The following is a 16,471-nucleotide window of genomic DNA, read 5'->3' as shown; positions in this document are numbered from 1 at the left end:
TGCGTAACGCTGTTCCTGCGCTCCTTAGTAAATTTGGACTGACAGAATGTAAGGAGGCTTTGTACTCCGTGATGTGCCGCCTTGTGGACCATTGCTATCTGCCATGGTTCCTACCCTGTGCATATATATACTTGTGCACTTTGCTAGCATATTGTAGATTGTTTCTACTTCTTCCGTAGATGAACACCATCGCAGGCCATTCCAAGGCCCTAATTTCTTGGGCCATTCCATGTTTTGAGTTCTCATAAGCGTGCGAAATTGAAGTTTGCCCACTGAAATGTGTTGACTGAGCTCATTCCGGGACGACGCATCTCTGATAGGCGTTCAGGCCTCAGGCTCTCGCCTTTCGACTTCTTGTCGATAATGGCGGCATGTTTTTCCAACGTGTTAAGACGCGCCAATCACCTCGAATATCAGATGCTGAAATGCATACGAACTGGATTCCGGCAACGGCTGGTAACGGGGCTGCGACCATACTCTCATGCCAGTGCGAGTTCAAGTCGTACGAATGGCGAAAAGTTTGGAACTATATCGGTAAGTTCCTTCTTTACGCATTTCAGCACTTTGGAAATGTTGAAAAAACTGTTGGCCGCTACAGGCGGAACCGTCGCAACGAAGAGAAGGATACACCAAGAGAGCACCGTTATCCACCTTGGATCACCGTAAATTATCGCCCACTGATTGGCTCGATCTATCTGGCCTTACCCAACCCTCTATCAGCTTTCGGCATAGGCTGAATCGTGACCGTGAATGGCAAACGTTCTATCGCAAATCGTCAAGTTGGCAATTACCATTCCCTCCACGCTCGTCCGGATTCTTCTACTATCACCAGCCTCCAGGCGCACCTCTTCTTTCCGGAGAACTCCGCTTTCGCCTCACTCCCAATCATCTTCCTGAAAGTTTCAATCAAGGCGAAGATTGTCTTACCCCAGAAGGAGATGCTTGGAAGATCCCCCTCTTTGTCCTGTATTATACTCCATTTCATCGGAATGTGTATCAACAGCTTCGGGTGGATGGGTTCGTCTCCGACGCACTAGATTCGAAGCTCAAGAGCATCGCTCAAACTTATATTTGTCCTCGCTATGGCAGCGTTATTCTTCATTCGCTTCACCAAGTATTTCCTATTGATTTTTCAGCAACGACTTTCAGGTTCTTCGTGGTGGGAGACTCAACTTACCAAAGCGTTGTCGTTAATTATCTCTTCCGAGTGTGTGTTGAGCCCCGGAGGCCATCTTGCTACACAAGTGCGTTCACATTTTTTTGGGATAACATTTTCGTTAAAACTGACTGCGGGTGCTTGCAGGTAAGGGGTTAGTACGCTTCGAGCTGTCAGCACTACCGGAGCATGCAGGTACTAGAACGGTGGTGATGCGTGTTGTGAAATTAGTCGGAAATCCAGGACCTTACATGGGGGAAGATCGACCACAAGAAGGAGCTCTGGTATTGCGACATAACCCTGCCGGCGGGAAACCGAAGCTGCTCTCTTTCAACGTTGATCGGAAGTCACATGTATTTCGGTCAAAGGGCTTTTCGCATCCAGATGCTCTGCCTTTGCTTGTTGCAAATACTTTCGGAAACAAGCATTCTAGCCCTTAGCCGTGTCCCCTTTCATCGCCCTCGCCGGTGTGAAGCTCACAGCCGAGGAGCCCAAGCCAAGCTTGCAACTTTTTTTATTTATTACCGAACTTGCTGCCACATTTCCTTCCTTGGCATCTTTTGCGACGGGAGTCTTTTATGCCGGAGGCCAGCGTTACTGGAAATCCGGCTCTTAGCCATTGTCCGCCGACAACGGCTCAGAAATCAAAATGCACAAGTGGACGAGCATAGTACCCACCGTTCACCCTTCCTAATTTTCGACAACAAGTTGTCCAACAATTTTACCCTTTACTTATATATGTTTCCCGTTCATCTATCATCAGTAACCAGAAGAAATAGGGAACTTTCTGAATACCCGTAGCCGCCATTGTCCTGGCCAGAGGAAGGCTGAGTCCGGGGTAATGGTTTGTCATTGCCTCCTGTCGCCTATCATGTACCTTACTCTTTTATTGATTAGATCACCTCGTCTCCCTGGAATTTGCCTGAATCCTCCCAAGTCTGGATACATCTCAACCCCTTCTCGAACGACGTGCTCGCCCTTCCGCAGTGCGCCAGGACTGGAATGGGCGCCTGTGGTTGGCCCACTTTGTGGGGTCTGGGTCTACTAGCTGGGACGCACAGTGCAACATGCGGTGCAAAGTTTTGGACCTATGATCACGCCAACCCAACAATCCCCGGCATCCAAGTCGAAGCCTAGTACGTTCCCCGGTTCTCGTAGTGTTTCGTAAGTGACTTCATCCTTTCCCCCTTGAAAAATAAAGACGAACTAAAAGTACCATGACTCGCCAGCGGAAACGGCAACACAAAAGCATGGACGCTCCCCCCAGTCCAACCCGTCATCGCTACACCAACAGCGACATCCAATATATCTTTCGTCGCGATCCAGCATTCTCAGGCTGAGGCTGAATATGGCGGGCCTGTGAAGGATAAGCGGTCTTTACGAGAGATTCAGGAGGAGAGGTCGCCAAGGGAGGAGGCGGGCTTTTTGATGTAAATAGTTAAATCTCGATCTTGTATCCTGACTATAGGCAAAGTGGTACCTATTCTTTCCTCGTCTCATAAGAATTTGACTTGACCATCCCCATTCCGCCCCGGACGCAGTACTTTCGCCTAAGCATTGGACGACCTACCGACGATTCTCGTTGATGTCCTTCCGTCTGTCACACGTCTCCCAGTACACTGCCTTCTTGTCGCATCCTGGTTGTTCCGCAGTGGCCCATACCTCCTAGAAACTTTTTTCACTGTCACTCCAAAAGAGGTACGGATCATCCCCCTTTTTCGTCGGTCTCATCTGATGCTTCTTTCATCTAAAACAGCACACAGACATCTTGCAGTACCTAAGGTGCTAGTCAGCTTCTATGCTGCTCGCTAACAATGATCAAATTGGCATTATGCGACGTCCAAAGCGTGGTTCCAGCGCACCTCACATCCCTGTGTACTGATGTCGTGGATAATCGTGACCGTTAGCCAACAGGGTCCCACTGTCACCTTTCCGTTCAACGACCTACGGGGTCGTGTAACTCCAACGTTTGGACAGACAAACGGCGAGCGAGGCAACGTGCAACGTCTTGTGTTGGCAATATCTGGATTGGCGGCGGAAAGGTGAACTGTCGAACACGCCATCGGAGAAAGGGGAGGGTGGACGGCCGTACAGGTGACGTATGATTGTGGACACCAACTTCCGGAGGGTGTTCAACGGCTTCATGAGGCAAGAATTGTTGTGTGGGGGTTGGCTCAGACGAGACAGCCTCAGCATGGTTTGTCTGCGTCGTGGAGCGGTGCGGAATAACGACGGAACGGATGAGGGGGGGAAACACGTAAGCCATAGCAGGCTTGAGTTTCCTCCACAATACGCCATACTTCTTATGCAGTGAAAGGTCAATATTCAGTGGCCATGATCTGCGGCCGAGCTCAGTTGTCCCGAGTTTCTGCGGTAGTGGCAATTAAACAGGATCCCCCACCCCGACTGCGAGCCAGGGTATTGATTTGGATGGAAAGCATTGCGCAGGTCTGTGCTTTTGGGGAGAGATTGGTCGTCGATAGCAAGATAGGGTCAGGAACTCGTCGAAATGGAATATAGTCGTAGTCACATGACCACAGGACACTCCAGCAGCGTGGCAATTACGAGTCGACACTCACCCTTCTTGTTATCAACCATCATCTTGAACGCAAACACAACTATCGGTATCAACGACACAAACAATATGAACATTACTGGTTTGAAACCTGTGGGAAACAACCTTCTGCAAGCTATCAGCAGACTCGAGGTTGTCGCGGCGTCTTGCGACACCTTTCCACCACTGAAGGCGGCTATTGTTGAGGCATTAACCATCATCAGAATTGTTGGGGTGTGTGTCCTTACTTCAATCATCTCGTCATATCTATCTACATGACAACATCAGGGTTTCAAAGCCAAAAAGAAAGATTGGGCTGCTTTTTCTGAGAGTCTCATTGAGAAGATTGAGGAGATTGTTCAGGCTACCTGTGAATACAAGGTCCTGTTGACTTTGCAACCCCATTTTGAGAATCTGAGTGGGTGTGTGATTTTAATGGTGTTATTGTGTATACTGCCTGGATTTAAGTCATGCTCTAGCATTTTGTACCATTTGAAAGAAGATGTGATGAAGATCCAACAACAGAACAAATGGAAGATATTTTTCAATTCTGAAAAAGATCAAAAACATATGGCAAGTTTGCAGGTCAAACTAAATGCACTTGTGAGCATGTTTCACATAGCTTCGCTGTTCTTTATTATCTCATTGATTTACTTATTCAGCCCAACTTTCAGGCCTCTCTCAAAGTTGAGGAAAGTTCACAAGAAACAAGTAAGTTGAGTTATAAATATCTAACTTGGTATTATTCTCAACTTTGTACAGATGCTGTAATGACTGAGTCCAACAAACATGATAAGTCTATTGAGAGAAGGAACATTGGTAAAAGGACTACAACTACAAGAGCTGGTATGTACAAACCTATTTTCTGATACAACTTTGTGATAACTTTTTTATTTACTTTATTCATTAAGTACCTCAGGTAAATGTGCTTACTGAGGCACATGGTTCTCAATTCAATAACTGTGTCTTCTACTGTGCAAATACTGTGAGTAATTGGCTTGTTTAAAGGGCCCCTTCACAAGGTCATTGACATTTTATAGATTAATATCAATAGCACATCACTTGAAGCCAAGATAGCAAATGTAGTAGAAGAGTCAACTGTAAGTCATATAATATGGATGGAACTATCATCAGCTTATATCATCAATAAACATTCCAGGTAGAACAGTGGCTGCTAAAGCTCGGAGCTCCATCATATTCCAAAGTAAGAGACAGGTGCATGCCTGGAACCAATAAGGATGTGCTTACTCTTATTAACATATGGCTTCATGATCTGAATCAGCCTAATATTTTCTGGCTTTCTGGCATTCCTGGCTCTGGAAAGACAACAATTGCTTCAACTGTGGTTGCTGATTTTGACTGTTTCTCTGGAAGATTCTTTTTCTGCCGAGATGAGTTTGAGCTTCGGAATCCAAACAACTTATGGGGAAATATTGCTTTGGACCTTTCTCAGGGATGCAATGATTTCAAAAAGTCTATAGCTCTGGCATTGAAGACTTAAAAAGCTAACATCAGAGGCTTTGATATTTCTATGCAATTTGAGCATCTTATTGCCAAGCCTTTGCAGCAGGTCTTTGGGACCTCTGTAGAGCCTCTTCTTATTGTTGTTGATGCCCTTGATGAGTGTGATTCATATGAGGAACTCTTGCCTTCATTGAAATCCTGGTCTTACCTTTCCAAATATTTCAAGCTCTTCATTACAAGTCGCCGTTATAATGATATTCGGAGTTCTCTGGGCTCTGTCAGTATTCATTGTGATATGCATACTGGAGATTATGTATCCACTGCTACTGTTGATGAACTTGAAAAATACTTTATTGCAAGATTTGATGAGGTTGGTCTGCATCCATGGTGGCCTGGTCCAGCCAAAATTTCACTTCTTGTGAGAAAAGCTGCTGGTCTATTTGTCTGGGCTAAATCTGCCATGGACTTTATCTTGTGTAAGGGAGGTGATCCTGAAGAGAGGCTAAATATTATGATTGCTGACTCTGGGGGAGGACTCGATGCTGTTGACAGCCTGTATTATCAGGCTATTTCTGTTGCTCTGCAAGGTCTCAGACAACCAGAGAAAACAGCTTTGAAGTTAGTTCTGGGTTCAATAATTGTTGCAAAGAATCCACTTCAAATCAGAGATCTAAGAGAGCTTCTGGGAGTAAAAGATGCATTGCTGAATTCAATAATTGATCGGCTCAGCCCAATTTTGTTCATCAGCAATACAAGCTATTTGCATATTTGCCACCGATCAGTGGCAGATTTTCTCCTTGGTTCTGAACACTCTCAAGACTTCTGGGTTGATCCTCAGCTCCACTTTGCTGGGCCTTCCTTGAATACAAAACTAAAGTCTAACTTTGATATAAAGAGATCCTATATTACAAACCAAGACATAGCATCTTTGGTGGAAGATGGGACTGGTAAGTGTAGGTTTGTATTTTTGTTGCTGGTTACACTTATCAATCATCTTCCATCAGCCATTCTTCGTATCCTTAGTGCTACATTGGATCAGAACAGTGAGCTGCGAGACCACCTCAAGGCCTTTCAAAATGCAAATTTCCGAGTAAGGTCTCTTCTGGAGGGGGCTGACAATGATCCAGAAAGGGCAGCAGATTACATAGCTGAGGCTAGGGTGGAGTCTGTGGGATTAGCATCTCAGGCACTCCTGCTCCCTCATCCAGTAGTATCATTGTCAGAGGTGGAGAGTTTTAAGAGGAGCTTAAGGCAATTTGAGGCAGGTGGAGAAGTTAGAGTTAGAGGCTTGGAGCAGTCTGGAGAAGGTTCTAGTGGAGGGTTTTAGAATAGGCACAAGCTTGCTTGGACTTTCAGAGTTAGTTAATTTTAGGCTTTTGTTTTTTTTGTTGCTTTTTGTTTGTTTTCTAGTTTTGTTTTCTTGCCATCCAATGTTATTGTTGTCATAGATTGCAGGAGGTCATAAGAGTCAGAGCTGGTTCTTGAGGTAGGTAGGGTGAAATTGTTGAACAAGAAATTTGGAGTTGGTGCATGATTAGTGTTCGCAGGTCCAGTCTACAGGACTGAAAATATACATAGGACTGAACTGGACTGAACCACAGTCCGGTCTTTTTCCAGTTGCAGTTGCCCACATTTGTGGCCAGTCCAGTTGCCAGTTGCCACATCCAATTACGCATTGGACCTTACTCACACACATTTTTCCTTAATTTTTGTTCCCTCAATCATCAAAAACGGTCAAGAATTGGTTGAGATATGGCCAAAAACATTTTTATATGCAATTTGAATGTATGTTCTCTCCATTTTCACCATATCTCAGTCAAATCTTGACTGAATTGCTTCAAATCTTGGCCAGTTTATGGAGAATTAAATTGTCTATCTACACATGCAATGTACGTGAGGTAACATTTAAAATATCTGGCACAATAAAATTTTCAACAAAAGACGGGTTGCAACCAGTCTGGACCAATTAGGACCGGTCTAAAAGGGTGCAGTTTCGGTCCCTTAATATCTGGATTGGTCTGGACTGGTTGCAGTTGCCGGTTGCCTCGTTTTGAGGTAAAAAAACTGGATTTAACTGGACTTTAGAACACTATGCATGATGTACTGATTCCTTGCTGATTCCCAAGTGTTGTCCTCAGGTTACTGTGTGTAGTGATGTTCCAACAACTTGATGTGAAATACATTATGAAGTTGGCCCATTATAGAAGGGTTGTGAGGGTTCAACTGTGTCTAACATCATGCAACCCAAAAGTCTGACAAGCTGAGGTGTAAAGACCCACTATGGAGGCATTCTCTGTCTTAGAGTAGTTGGTGCAGGATAGTGCTTGAAAGTCTGGTCCAGTGTAATCATGGCATGATTATTACAGTTCCCATACTGTATCATATATAGGATGCACTGGCTGAGAATATAACTTCTCAGTTATTCTGCCTTTTGGCTTAGGTGGTCCTTTGTGCATTCTAGGGACTGCTTACATCCAGTCCAGTTTTTTGGCCCAAAATAAAAAGACTGAGACCAAGACCGGTCCACACAATTCCTAAAACCTCAAAAGACCAGACCAGGACTAGAAAAACCAAGACTGCAGTCTTTTTCGGTCTTTGGACCAGTCTTGGTCCAAACTGGTTACAACCAGTTCAAGACTGGTTTTTCAACTAAATATGCCATAAAACTTGCAATTGTGAGTTGGTGATTTTATTAACATTCTTTGTAGCTTCTAAATGAGTGCAAGAACATTAAATTATGTTGAGAATTGATGTATATACAAAGATACTTAAGTACATCTACTATTTTCACAAAATATTTTACAGTTTTGTATATATCTCTGTCAGTTTTTGGCCTAAAAATATGATCTTAGGTGCATTTTGAAGAATTATTATGTAGCTACAAAAGACTGGTCTTAACCGACAAACAAGACCAGTCCACGTTAACCGGTCTTTTTGCAGTCTTGTGATCTCAAATCTGAAAGACCAAGACTGCAGGTCTGGTCTTTTGCAGTCTTGGTCTGGTCCAGTTGTGGTCTTTTTGCAGTCTTGGGACTGGACTTCCAAGCACTAGTCCAGGATGTGAATCGAAACCTCTGTCAACCTGGTGATTAGTCAAAAAACCAGGAAATTTATTCTGTTCTATCTTAATGGGGTCACCCTCAGTCTTCTTGTAGTCATGCACTACATAGATAAATAGTTGTTTGTCTCTTTAATCTGTTTTTATGGCCCTTGTATGTTAGGTCCTTCACATCCCACCTAGAGGCTAGGGTTCACCTAGTGCCATATTCAAATGTTTGTGATTACCATCACCATTGACATCTTGTTGCAAGTCATCGAACCAGAAACCAACACTAAGTTCTGGGAGTGGTAATTGGAAGGTACCCTCTTCTGAGCCTAGGAAGCCAGTGGTTTCCTGTTATTGGACGAACCATCGCCTTCATTGTTCAAAGGGGTCAACTTTGCAGTAGTAAGAGTAGTTGTGCTGATCAATGATCTACGCCCGCTGTTGTTGCAGTACCCAGAACATCCGAGGAGGCGGAAGTGAGAAAAGTGGGCGTCGGATGCAGGTGCCTCTGCCTCTGTCCCTGGGAGTTGATAGATGTACAAAAAGAGCGAGAGGACGATTCCATCGAGCACCACCCAGTTCGGGCACAATAGAGTCATTGTCTAGGAGGAACTTGACATAGAAGAATGGGATAGACATAGAAGTATGAGGTATACTTCAAACGTGATAAAACCACAATGGACCTTCAAGATGTGATGCGAACTGCAGCAAACTGTAATACTAATGGAGAGGGAAGTAAGATGCTCCATCCTGATCAGCTACTCTGAAGGGCAAGAAGGAAGGAGCGACTTTTCAGTAATGCTGGCCCGTCGGAAGCGAGGCCAAGAAAAGAGATGCAGCAGCACATTTGAGATAAAAACCTTGCAAGCCCGACTTGGGCTCCTTGGCTGTGAGCTTCACACGGGCGACGGCGATGCATGGGGATACAGCTAAGGGCTAGAACCCTTGCTGCCGAAAGTACTTGCGATAAGCAAAGGCAGCGCATCAGGATGCGAAAAGCCCTTTGACCCTAGTACAGGTGTATTCCGATCAAGGTTGAAAGAGAGCAGCTTGGGTTTCCCGCCGGCAGGATTATGTCGCAATACCAGAGCTCCTTCCTGCGGCCGATCTTCCCCCATGTAAGGCCCTGGATTTCCGACTGATTTCACGACACGCATCACCACCGTTCTAGTACCTGCATGCTCTGGTAGTGTTGACAGCTCGAAGCGTACCAACCCCTTACCTACAAGCAACCCACAGTCAGTTTTAACGAAAAAGGTTATGCCAAAAAGATTTGACCGCACTTGTGTAGGAAGAAACCCTCCCGTGCTCCTCAACACCCATTTGAAAGGGGTAACTAATGGAAACGCTTTGGAAAGTTGAGTCTCCCACCACGAAGAACCTGAACTTGGTCGTTGCCGAAAAATCAACAGGAAATACTTGGTGAAGCGAATGAAGAATAATGCTGCCGCGGCGGCGGGAACAGACATAAGTCTGAGCGATGCTCTTGAGCTTCGAATCTAGTGCGTCAGAGACGAACCCATCCACCCGAAGCTGTTGATACACATTCCGGTGAAATGGATTACGATACAGGAGAAAGAGGGGGATCTTCCAAGCGTCTCCTTCTGGGGTAAGACAATCTTCGCCTTGATTGAAACTTTCAGGAAGATGATTGGAAGTGAGGCGAAAGCGGAGTTCTCCGGAAAGAAGAGGTGCGCCTGGCGGCTGGTGATAGTAGAAGAATCCGGACGAGGGTGGAGGGAAAGGTAATCGCTCGCCTGATGATTTATGATAGCACGTTCGCCATTCACGGTTACCATTCAGCTTATGCCGAAAGCTGATAGAGGGTTGGATAACGCCAGATAGATCGAGCCAATCGGTGGGCGAAAGTTTACGCTGATCCAACGTGGACACCGGTGCTCTCTTGGTGTATCCTTCTCTTCGTTGCGACGGTTCCGTCTGTAACGCCCAAGATCTTTTTCAGCATTACATACTAAAGTGCTGAAACTTTGCGAGAAGAAGCAACTTACCGCTCTAGTTCCAGACTTCTCGTCATTCGTACGACTTGAGCTCGCACTGACATGAGAGTATGGTCGTAGCCCCATTACCAGCCGTTGCCGGAATCCAGTTCGTATCAGCATCTGATAGTATCCGAGGTGATTGGGATACTAAGAAGGTGCAGAGGAGAAGTGTTGGAGGAGGCGGTGGGAGGGGTAGACAGGGCGGCGCCGGTGGTGGTGGGGATGATGAACGTTCAACAGGTGCAGTACTAGTGTTCGCAGAGGCCAGTAGACGAAATTTATTCTAAATTCTATGTATGTTCGTTCATCTATGGCTGTATGCTTAGGCTCTTCATTGCTTAGCTTATAGAGCTCTGGACGTTTCGACGAATAAATATAATTTAATCCAAAGCCACAATCATCCCCAGGCTGCTGATACGCTCCTCCTCGCCGCAACCTTGCAGTCATGATGCATGGATCGATTTGTGGTTGGATTACGATAGTTGGCCTGGGTAGATTCTGTCGTTCCCGTCTCAAACGTTGAACGTTGAATATCGAATGCTCGCTCACACAGTGGTTACTTTTCAAGGCAGATACTTATTCTCAATTTTGGCATGTTCGTCGTTCATAAACTATGAAGTTCGTGTTTGACCAACGCCAACAACACTAACACCCATCCCCATCCCCACCATGACCCTCCCCAAACAAATCCGGCAAAGCCTCCTCAATCTTCCTAATACACTCCGCAATACTCCTCCTCGCCGCAATCCTACAATCATGATGCATATACGTAGCCGTCGAGCTCCCAAGCCGATCATAATCCTTCTGTATAACCTTCAACCTCCCCAACACATCCGCCAACCCCTTCCCTAGTACAACGTCTCCCCTAGTTTTATCCTTCCAGAACTCGACCCATGATTGGTTACACCCATGTTGATGCCATGTTGCGCCGCAGGAAGGGGCATGTTCGAACGGTGGGGGTGTGGTGCGTAGGGATTCCCAGATTCGGGTTAGGCGGTAGTACCCTGATAAAAGACGGAGTTGTTGAGAGGGGGTTATGAGGAGACGGGGTTCCTTTCTGACTGGGGTTGTTGAGGAAAAAGTGGATGTGTTGGACGCTCCCAACCCTCCGAATCCTGGCGTGGGTTTGGTCAGATCAACGCCAACAGCCGTGACTACCGTAGCCTTTTGCATTATCTCGAGGTACGCTGCGCCTTTGAGGGCTCGTATATCCAGTTCGTCGGCTAGCGTCATGGCTAGGTAGGCATATTGCAACGACGACGTCATCAGCTGCGTCAACAAATCGATCATTGTGTCTAATAACGCTTGGTGTCCACACAATTGCGCAAGCCTTATCAATCGCGTAAGTTGGTCTGTGTTCGCTGCTGTGCCTTCTACAGCGCTAGCACTGGCGTTTTGCGCCGGAAAAGTGTACGATGCAGGCGGCGGTATAGCCGACAAAATCGGACACGGTTTTCGGTTCACATACACCTGAATCGCATCGAGTGCCCACGTTTCGAGTGTTTTGAACGCGTATTTGTTGCTTACGCGCGCTATGTCGATGAGTTGGCTTAGATCTGCGCTTGGGGTCGTGACGATGCGGAGTTCGGGGGGGAGTGCGTATAATGCCCAGAGGAAGTGGCGGAATTCGGAGGGGGTGTCGCCGTGTAGGATTATGGGGTTGTTGTCTGAGCTGCCTTCTGAGGGGGAGGAGGAAGGGGGACCTTGGGGTAGGGAGAACATTGCGCTGAATGAGGAAGAGTCTTTGCTCAAGATTGAGCGGTGGACCTATATATATGCGTGTGTTCAAAAATGAATAGAGAAGGAGGCAAGGACAAGGGGACGAACGTTAAACAAGGTATTTTGGACTAGGAAGATACAACTCCCGTCTTCCATGTAATATACCTCGTCCCGCACGGGCTGTGTGTGTTCCACGTCGGAGATGGAGTATTCGTTGGTGTCCATGTCAGAGCCTGTGTCCATTTGCTGGATCTTTCCAGGGGGACCTTGGGGATCTGAGGACCGGCCTCGTTTTCCGAGTGCTGAAGGTTTTTTGGTGATTTCGGTCATTGGAAATCTGGTGTATGGGGTGTTAAAAAGATGGAGTGGTGTGCACGGTGAAAGGCTTACTGCTTACTATTGAAAGTTGAACCTCGTTGTTACCGGCAGCGTCCTATATAGAACAGAGATAAATCACATACCTGTTGCATTTTTGTTGCGTTTCCATGCTATGGCTGCTCTCCTTCTTCGACGGTCCCGACCCGACGTCGTGGTTGCGTTGAAATAACTTGAAGTGGCAAGTTTCTCACCTATCGGGTTTTTATCTGATAAGAGTCGTATGATCAGTTATCAAATCTATCCGGGGATAGTCGACCAAGTAGTCGCTTCAAATCGTAGTTACCGACGAAAGAACGAAAAGTCAAGGTCGTAGAACAGGTACAAACGAAAGGAAACCCCGTGTAAGCATTCATATGACCCCAGCATCGTGTGCACCTTCCTAGACATCAAGTTCGCGTTTGCTTATAAGTACGAACGACAGATGGCGTATTCGCAACCCTCTCTTCTACTCGCATCATGCCTTTCGAAGAGATATCGCTCAACGACGGAAACAAGGTCTTTCTTTCTTTCACAATTATAACCCAGTGAATGAATATCTGTCCGCCGCACATACTTAGATCCCTGCAATCGCGTTCGGCACAGGAAGCGTGAATAAAGGAAAAGATATCCACGCGTACATCGAACAAGCTATCGACGCTGGGTTCTCCCATGTTGATACTGCGCAATGTACGTCTTCTCCCCCCTTCCCCACTCTTTGAATTGACACGACGAAATACGTACAGACTACGGCAACGAATCAAGCGTCAGCACGGCCCTACGCGAAACGGGCCTCGCGCGTTCCGAGTTTTTCATCACTACAAAGTATGCATCTGGAGACGTTCAAGAGGAAGTGAGGAATAGTTTGGAAAAGGTACGCACGCAACGCCCTTACGCGTTCATTCATGCCATCTTTTTTGGACAGCTGGGACTCAAACAACTCGACCTATACCTCATCCACTTTCCCGACCCTACAAAGGATACAGTAAAGACATGGAAGGAATTCGAGAAAGTTAAGGAGGCGGGGTTATCAAAGCACGTCCACTTCCCCCTCTTTCTTTCTATTTCGTGGCTGACCTACAACACCAGGAGCATCGGCGTAAGCAACTTCACCATCCCCGACCTCGAAAAACTAGCCAAAAGCGGCTTAACAGTCCCAGCCGTCAACCAGGTCCATCCCTCTCCTCTCTTAGTACCCCCTTGTCCAACCCAACTAAATAAACTGCACACACATAGATCAGGCTACACCCCTACAACTACACACAACACAAATCTCTCTTAGAATATCACGCCCAACACGGCATAATCACCGAAGCGTACGGTAGCCTGTCGTACGTCCCTCTCCCTCCCCCCTCTTTTCCCTCATCTCACACGCCCTACCCCAACAGACCAATAACAACATACCCCAACGGCCCAGTCGACGCCCCACTCAAAAAAGCAGCTTCCCGCCTAGGCATAACACCCACCCAAGTCGTCTTTGCGTGGGTCAAAGCAAAGGGAGCCGTCATCGTCACGTTGGTCCCCTCCCCTCATTCATCACTTATGTGGTGTTGATGAACGCTTGATCAATACAGGACCAGCTCCAGCAGACAGCACCTCGAAGAATACCTCGCTGTTGGGGATCTATGTACGTCTTTCTTGCTTTGCAACGTCCAATCTGACTTCCTTTCTCTTTGCAGCCCCTCTCACGCAAGAGGAGATTCAAGCGATAGACGAGGCAGGCGCCAATGGTCCCCCTACTCGTGTCTCCATCTTGGACAAGTGTTGGTTCGCTTGCCGACAGTGGTTATGGGTAGTCGAGTTTCTTTTCCTCCTGGCCTTGGGGGTCAATTTGATGCGTATTGCTGGGAACAATGTGTTCTACTCCACTGCATCCTTTGAAGAATAGATTATTCTGTGAATTGAGACAGATGGCGACCTTGCTTTGACTTAACATCTCACAAAATGCGGCAGCAGGAGTGTCACACAGGCTCTAAGATTCGAATACAAGCTAGACATCTAAAAGCGAGAACACTGCGTGGTGGTACAAGTACAAGGGTTACAGAAAACATCGAGTCCGTCTATAAAGAATATCTGAAGCCTATTTGCAGAGACGAAATTCACTCTAGTTGGTTTCAGCGGTCGTATTCGGAGTCCTGGCCAGACCAACGCGGCTGTTGGTCGTATCGTAGACGCTGTAGTAGCGTTGTAAGAACCCGAAGCCGTCTGTAGCGAAGAAGATTAAAGAGTGTTTCAAGGGTATCTGAAATGTGTTGCTTACTGATGAAGTCAAGGCCACTACCGCTGTTACTCCCCAAATCAGCGACAATGAGATAAATTTGGCCGTCTTGGCCTCCAATGCTCGAATTAGATTGACGAGGCCAGATTTGAGCGTTCGGAGTCAGCTCGTAGGTTTCCTGGAAAAGAAATGAGCAGTTAGAGGAGCTTGATAAAAAGGGTTAGACTTACAGAGCCGATCTGGAAAAATAGACTTTCCAGCTGAGCGAATTGGTCGTCCGTGATAGTGAGGAGACCAGTGGTCCTATTATCAACTAGTTTATAGCAGAAAAACGGGCGAATAGAAAAGACGCACTGATCCAGTATCGCCTGAGTAGCCTGCTGATATGCCTGGAACGCGTCAGTGGCGATCAAAACCAGGGTGGTTCCAGTGTCCACGATTCCTGCAGCACCCTGCAAAAGAGGGGTGCCATTGCTGCCGTACGTGAGCGTTTGATCGACGCCCCAATAATGACTAGCTGGCGAAGTCGCTGTGATGGGCACGTAGTTGATCGAGCCGTTGAACCTTGTACGACTGTCAATCAAACATAAATGTCATTGCTCATACTCACTTGGACGTGTCAGTCGCTCCAAATGTAAGTTCGCCATTGGTATCATCACCAGGACTTGTCGTCGGGTTGAAGGAAATCGCGATGCTCTCGGTTGGAATAAGCCCCTGAGAGTACAAGGAATCGGTTACGGTTGGGACGCTTTGGGTACCCTTCACAGTTCCTACGGCGATGATGAGAGGGGAGCGAGCAACAGAAAAGGGAAAAATCCTATACCAGTGGTAAGGTCGACTGGCCCGATTCTGAAAAATTGAAGATCAAATGATTCTCAGGAGAAAGGGTCACGTCGCTTAGTTACCCCAAGATACCATCGACACCGTCAAAACCTTTCGCCTTGGAGGCCACGCCGATAGACTGGTTCTTGAGGGTGAGATTTCCACCGAGACTAACTTGATCCGTGTCTGTGGATGGGTAAGTATACCTTACAAAACGGAGGATAACGCGGGAAAATGCGCATACATTCCGTTCCAGAGAACGAGCCAGAGCCATAGGTAACGGTCTATTGTGAGGTTGAGATCATATTTCAGATGAATAGAAGATGCGGACTCACAACCGTTTTACCGGTACTTTTGCTCGTTGATGTGGGCTTATACTTCTTGTCGGCGCCAACCCATCTGCAAAGATGTCAACGACATCGTTGAATATACAAGTGGAACAGACTACGTATTAGAGCTTCCTGTAGGTCCAATTGATGTGAGAATCACAGCATAAAGCAAAAGATGCATTCTGACCTGTATCGATGATGAGGGTGAATGTTTCCTGGCCAACTTTGACAGGCAGAGTGTACGTCACGGCTTACAAGAGAAACTCAGATATTGATGCGCATATATTGGCAGAAGATAGGTTGCGCACCAGCATCAGTTACGTCAATAGAGTTGTGAGCGGCCGTAGGATCTCCAGCGGGAGGTACTGCCGCCAAATTTGCAAAGTGCTGGGCCTCGCCACTGGGATGGTGCAATTTTCGTGCGTGGAATGCGCGTGGCCCATGAGGGTGTAAACCAGCGAGGAGCTTCTGTGCACGAGCTCGGTCGCGAGCGAGAATCTCTTTCGCGTCGCGATGGATGCGAGTCTGAATTGGGATGGACTTGATGATGACGTGGGACATGGTAGTATTTCGAGTGCAGGATGATGGAAGCGGGGGAAAAGGAAGGATGAGGTGCTGGCGAGTTGTCTTGACCTTTTTATACTGGGTCGCAATGTCTCACCTTTCTAGATGTCGGCGATAGGTACCTCCGCTACACACCATACCTGGTGAAGAGATATAAATAGCGGTATGGTTTAGCAGATTCGAAAATGACGCCTTTAGAAGATTGCGCCTTTCCACTTCTAGAATGGTATGAGCCTGGTGGACGC

The 16,471-nt window shown here is 46.8% G+C and overlaps 6 protein-coding genes across 6 annotated transcripts; 3 read left to right on the top strand and 3 right to left on the bottom strand.

Annotated features, from left to right (window-relative positions):
• Positions 1-363: 363 nt before the first annotated feature.
• LACBIDRAFT_308631 (uncharacterized protein) lies at positions 364-1,596 on the top strand (the record flags this gene model as incomplete). Its single annotated transcript, XM_001876029.1, has 3 exons — positions 364-534; positions 599-1,244; positions 1,304-1,596. The coding sequence occupies 3 exons, from the start codon at positions 364-366 to the stop codon at positions 1,594-1,596; spliced, it is 1,110 nt and encodes a 369-aa protein (XP_001876064.1).
• A 401-nt stretch (positions 1,597-1,997) lies between these two features.
• LACBIDRAFT_308630 (uncharacterized protein) lies at positions 1,998-2,496 on the top strand (the record flags this gene model as incomplete). Its single annotated transcript, XM_001876028.1, has 3 exons — positions 1,998-2,000; positions 2,054-2,292; positions 2,370-2,496. 3 exons carry the CDS (start codon positions 1,998-2,000, stop codon positions 2,494-2,496), a joined length of 369 nt encoding a protein of 122 aa, XP_001876063.1.
• Positions 2,497-8,124: 5,628 nt separating this feature from the next.
• Positions 8,125-10,304, bottom strand: LACBIDRAFT_292403 (uncharacterized protein; the record flags this gene model as incomplete). The annotated part of the gene is made up of 6 exons (XM_001875592.1): positions 8,125-8,336; positions 8,460-8,549; positions 8,585-8,822; positions 9,432-9,442; positions 9,504-10,158; positions 10,230-10,304. The coding sequence occupies 6 exons, from the start codon at positions 10,302-10,304 to the stop codon at positions 8,125-8,127; spliced, it is 1,281 nt and encodes a 426-aa protein (XP_001875627.1).
• A 561-nt stretch (positions 10,305-10,865) lies between these two features.
• On the bottom strand, positions 10,866-12,409 carry LACBIDRAFT_322584 (uncharacterized protein; the record flags this gene model as incomplete). The annotated part of the gene is made up of 4 exons (XM_001875591.1): positions 10,866-11,987; positions 12,048-12,241; positions 12,330-12,372; positions 12,401-12,409. 4 exons carry the CDS (start codon positions 12,407-12,409, stop codon positions 10,866-10,868), a joined length of 1,368 nt encoding a protein of 455 aa, XP_001875626.1.
• A 364-nt stretch (positions 12,410-12,773) lies between these two features.
• LACBIDRAFT_308626 (uncharacterized protein) lies at positions 12,774-14,181 on the top strand (the record flags this gene model as incomplete). The annotated part of the gene is made up of 9 exons (XM_001876027.1): positions 12,774-12,812; positions 12,875-12,983; positions 13,040-13,167; positions 13,219-13,328; positions 13,383-13,464; positions 13,530-13,624; positions 13,682-13,807; positions 13,868-13,920; positions 13,973-14,181. The coding sequence occupies 9 exons, from the start codon at positions 12,774-12,776 to the stop codon at positions 14,179-14,181; spliced, it is 951 nt and encodes a 316-aa protein (XP_001876062.1).
• Positions 14,182-14,397: 216 nt separating this feature from the next.
• LACBIDRAFT_230227 (uncharacterized protein) lies at positions 14,398-15,731 on the bottom strand (the record flags this gene model as incomplete). Its single annotated transcript, XM_001875590.1, has 9 exons — positions 14,398-14,498; positions 14,554-14,689; positions 14,742-14,814; positions 14,866-15,075; positions 15,122-15,259; positions 15,286-15,360; positions 15,417-15,519; positions 15,578-15,617; positions 15,669-15,731. Coding segments are annotated over 9 exons (939 nt in total), but the record flags the coding sequence as incomplete, so codon positions are not given.
• Positions 15,732-16,471: the final 740 nt, after the last annotated feature.

Source organism: Laccaria bicolor, genomic scaffold, assembly GCF_000143565.1.
Source record: "Laccaria bicolor S238N-H82 LACBIscaffold_3 genomic scaffold, whole genome shotgun sequence".
NCBI lineage: Eukaryota > Fungi > Basidiomycota > Agaricomycetes > Agaricales > Hydnangiaceae > Laccaria > Laccaria bicolor.
Note: the sequence above shows the minus strand (reverse complement) of the source record. Positions and strands in the feature narration are given on the sequence as shown.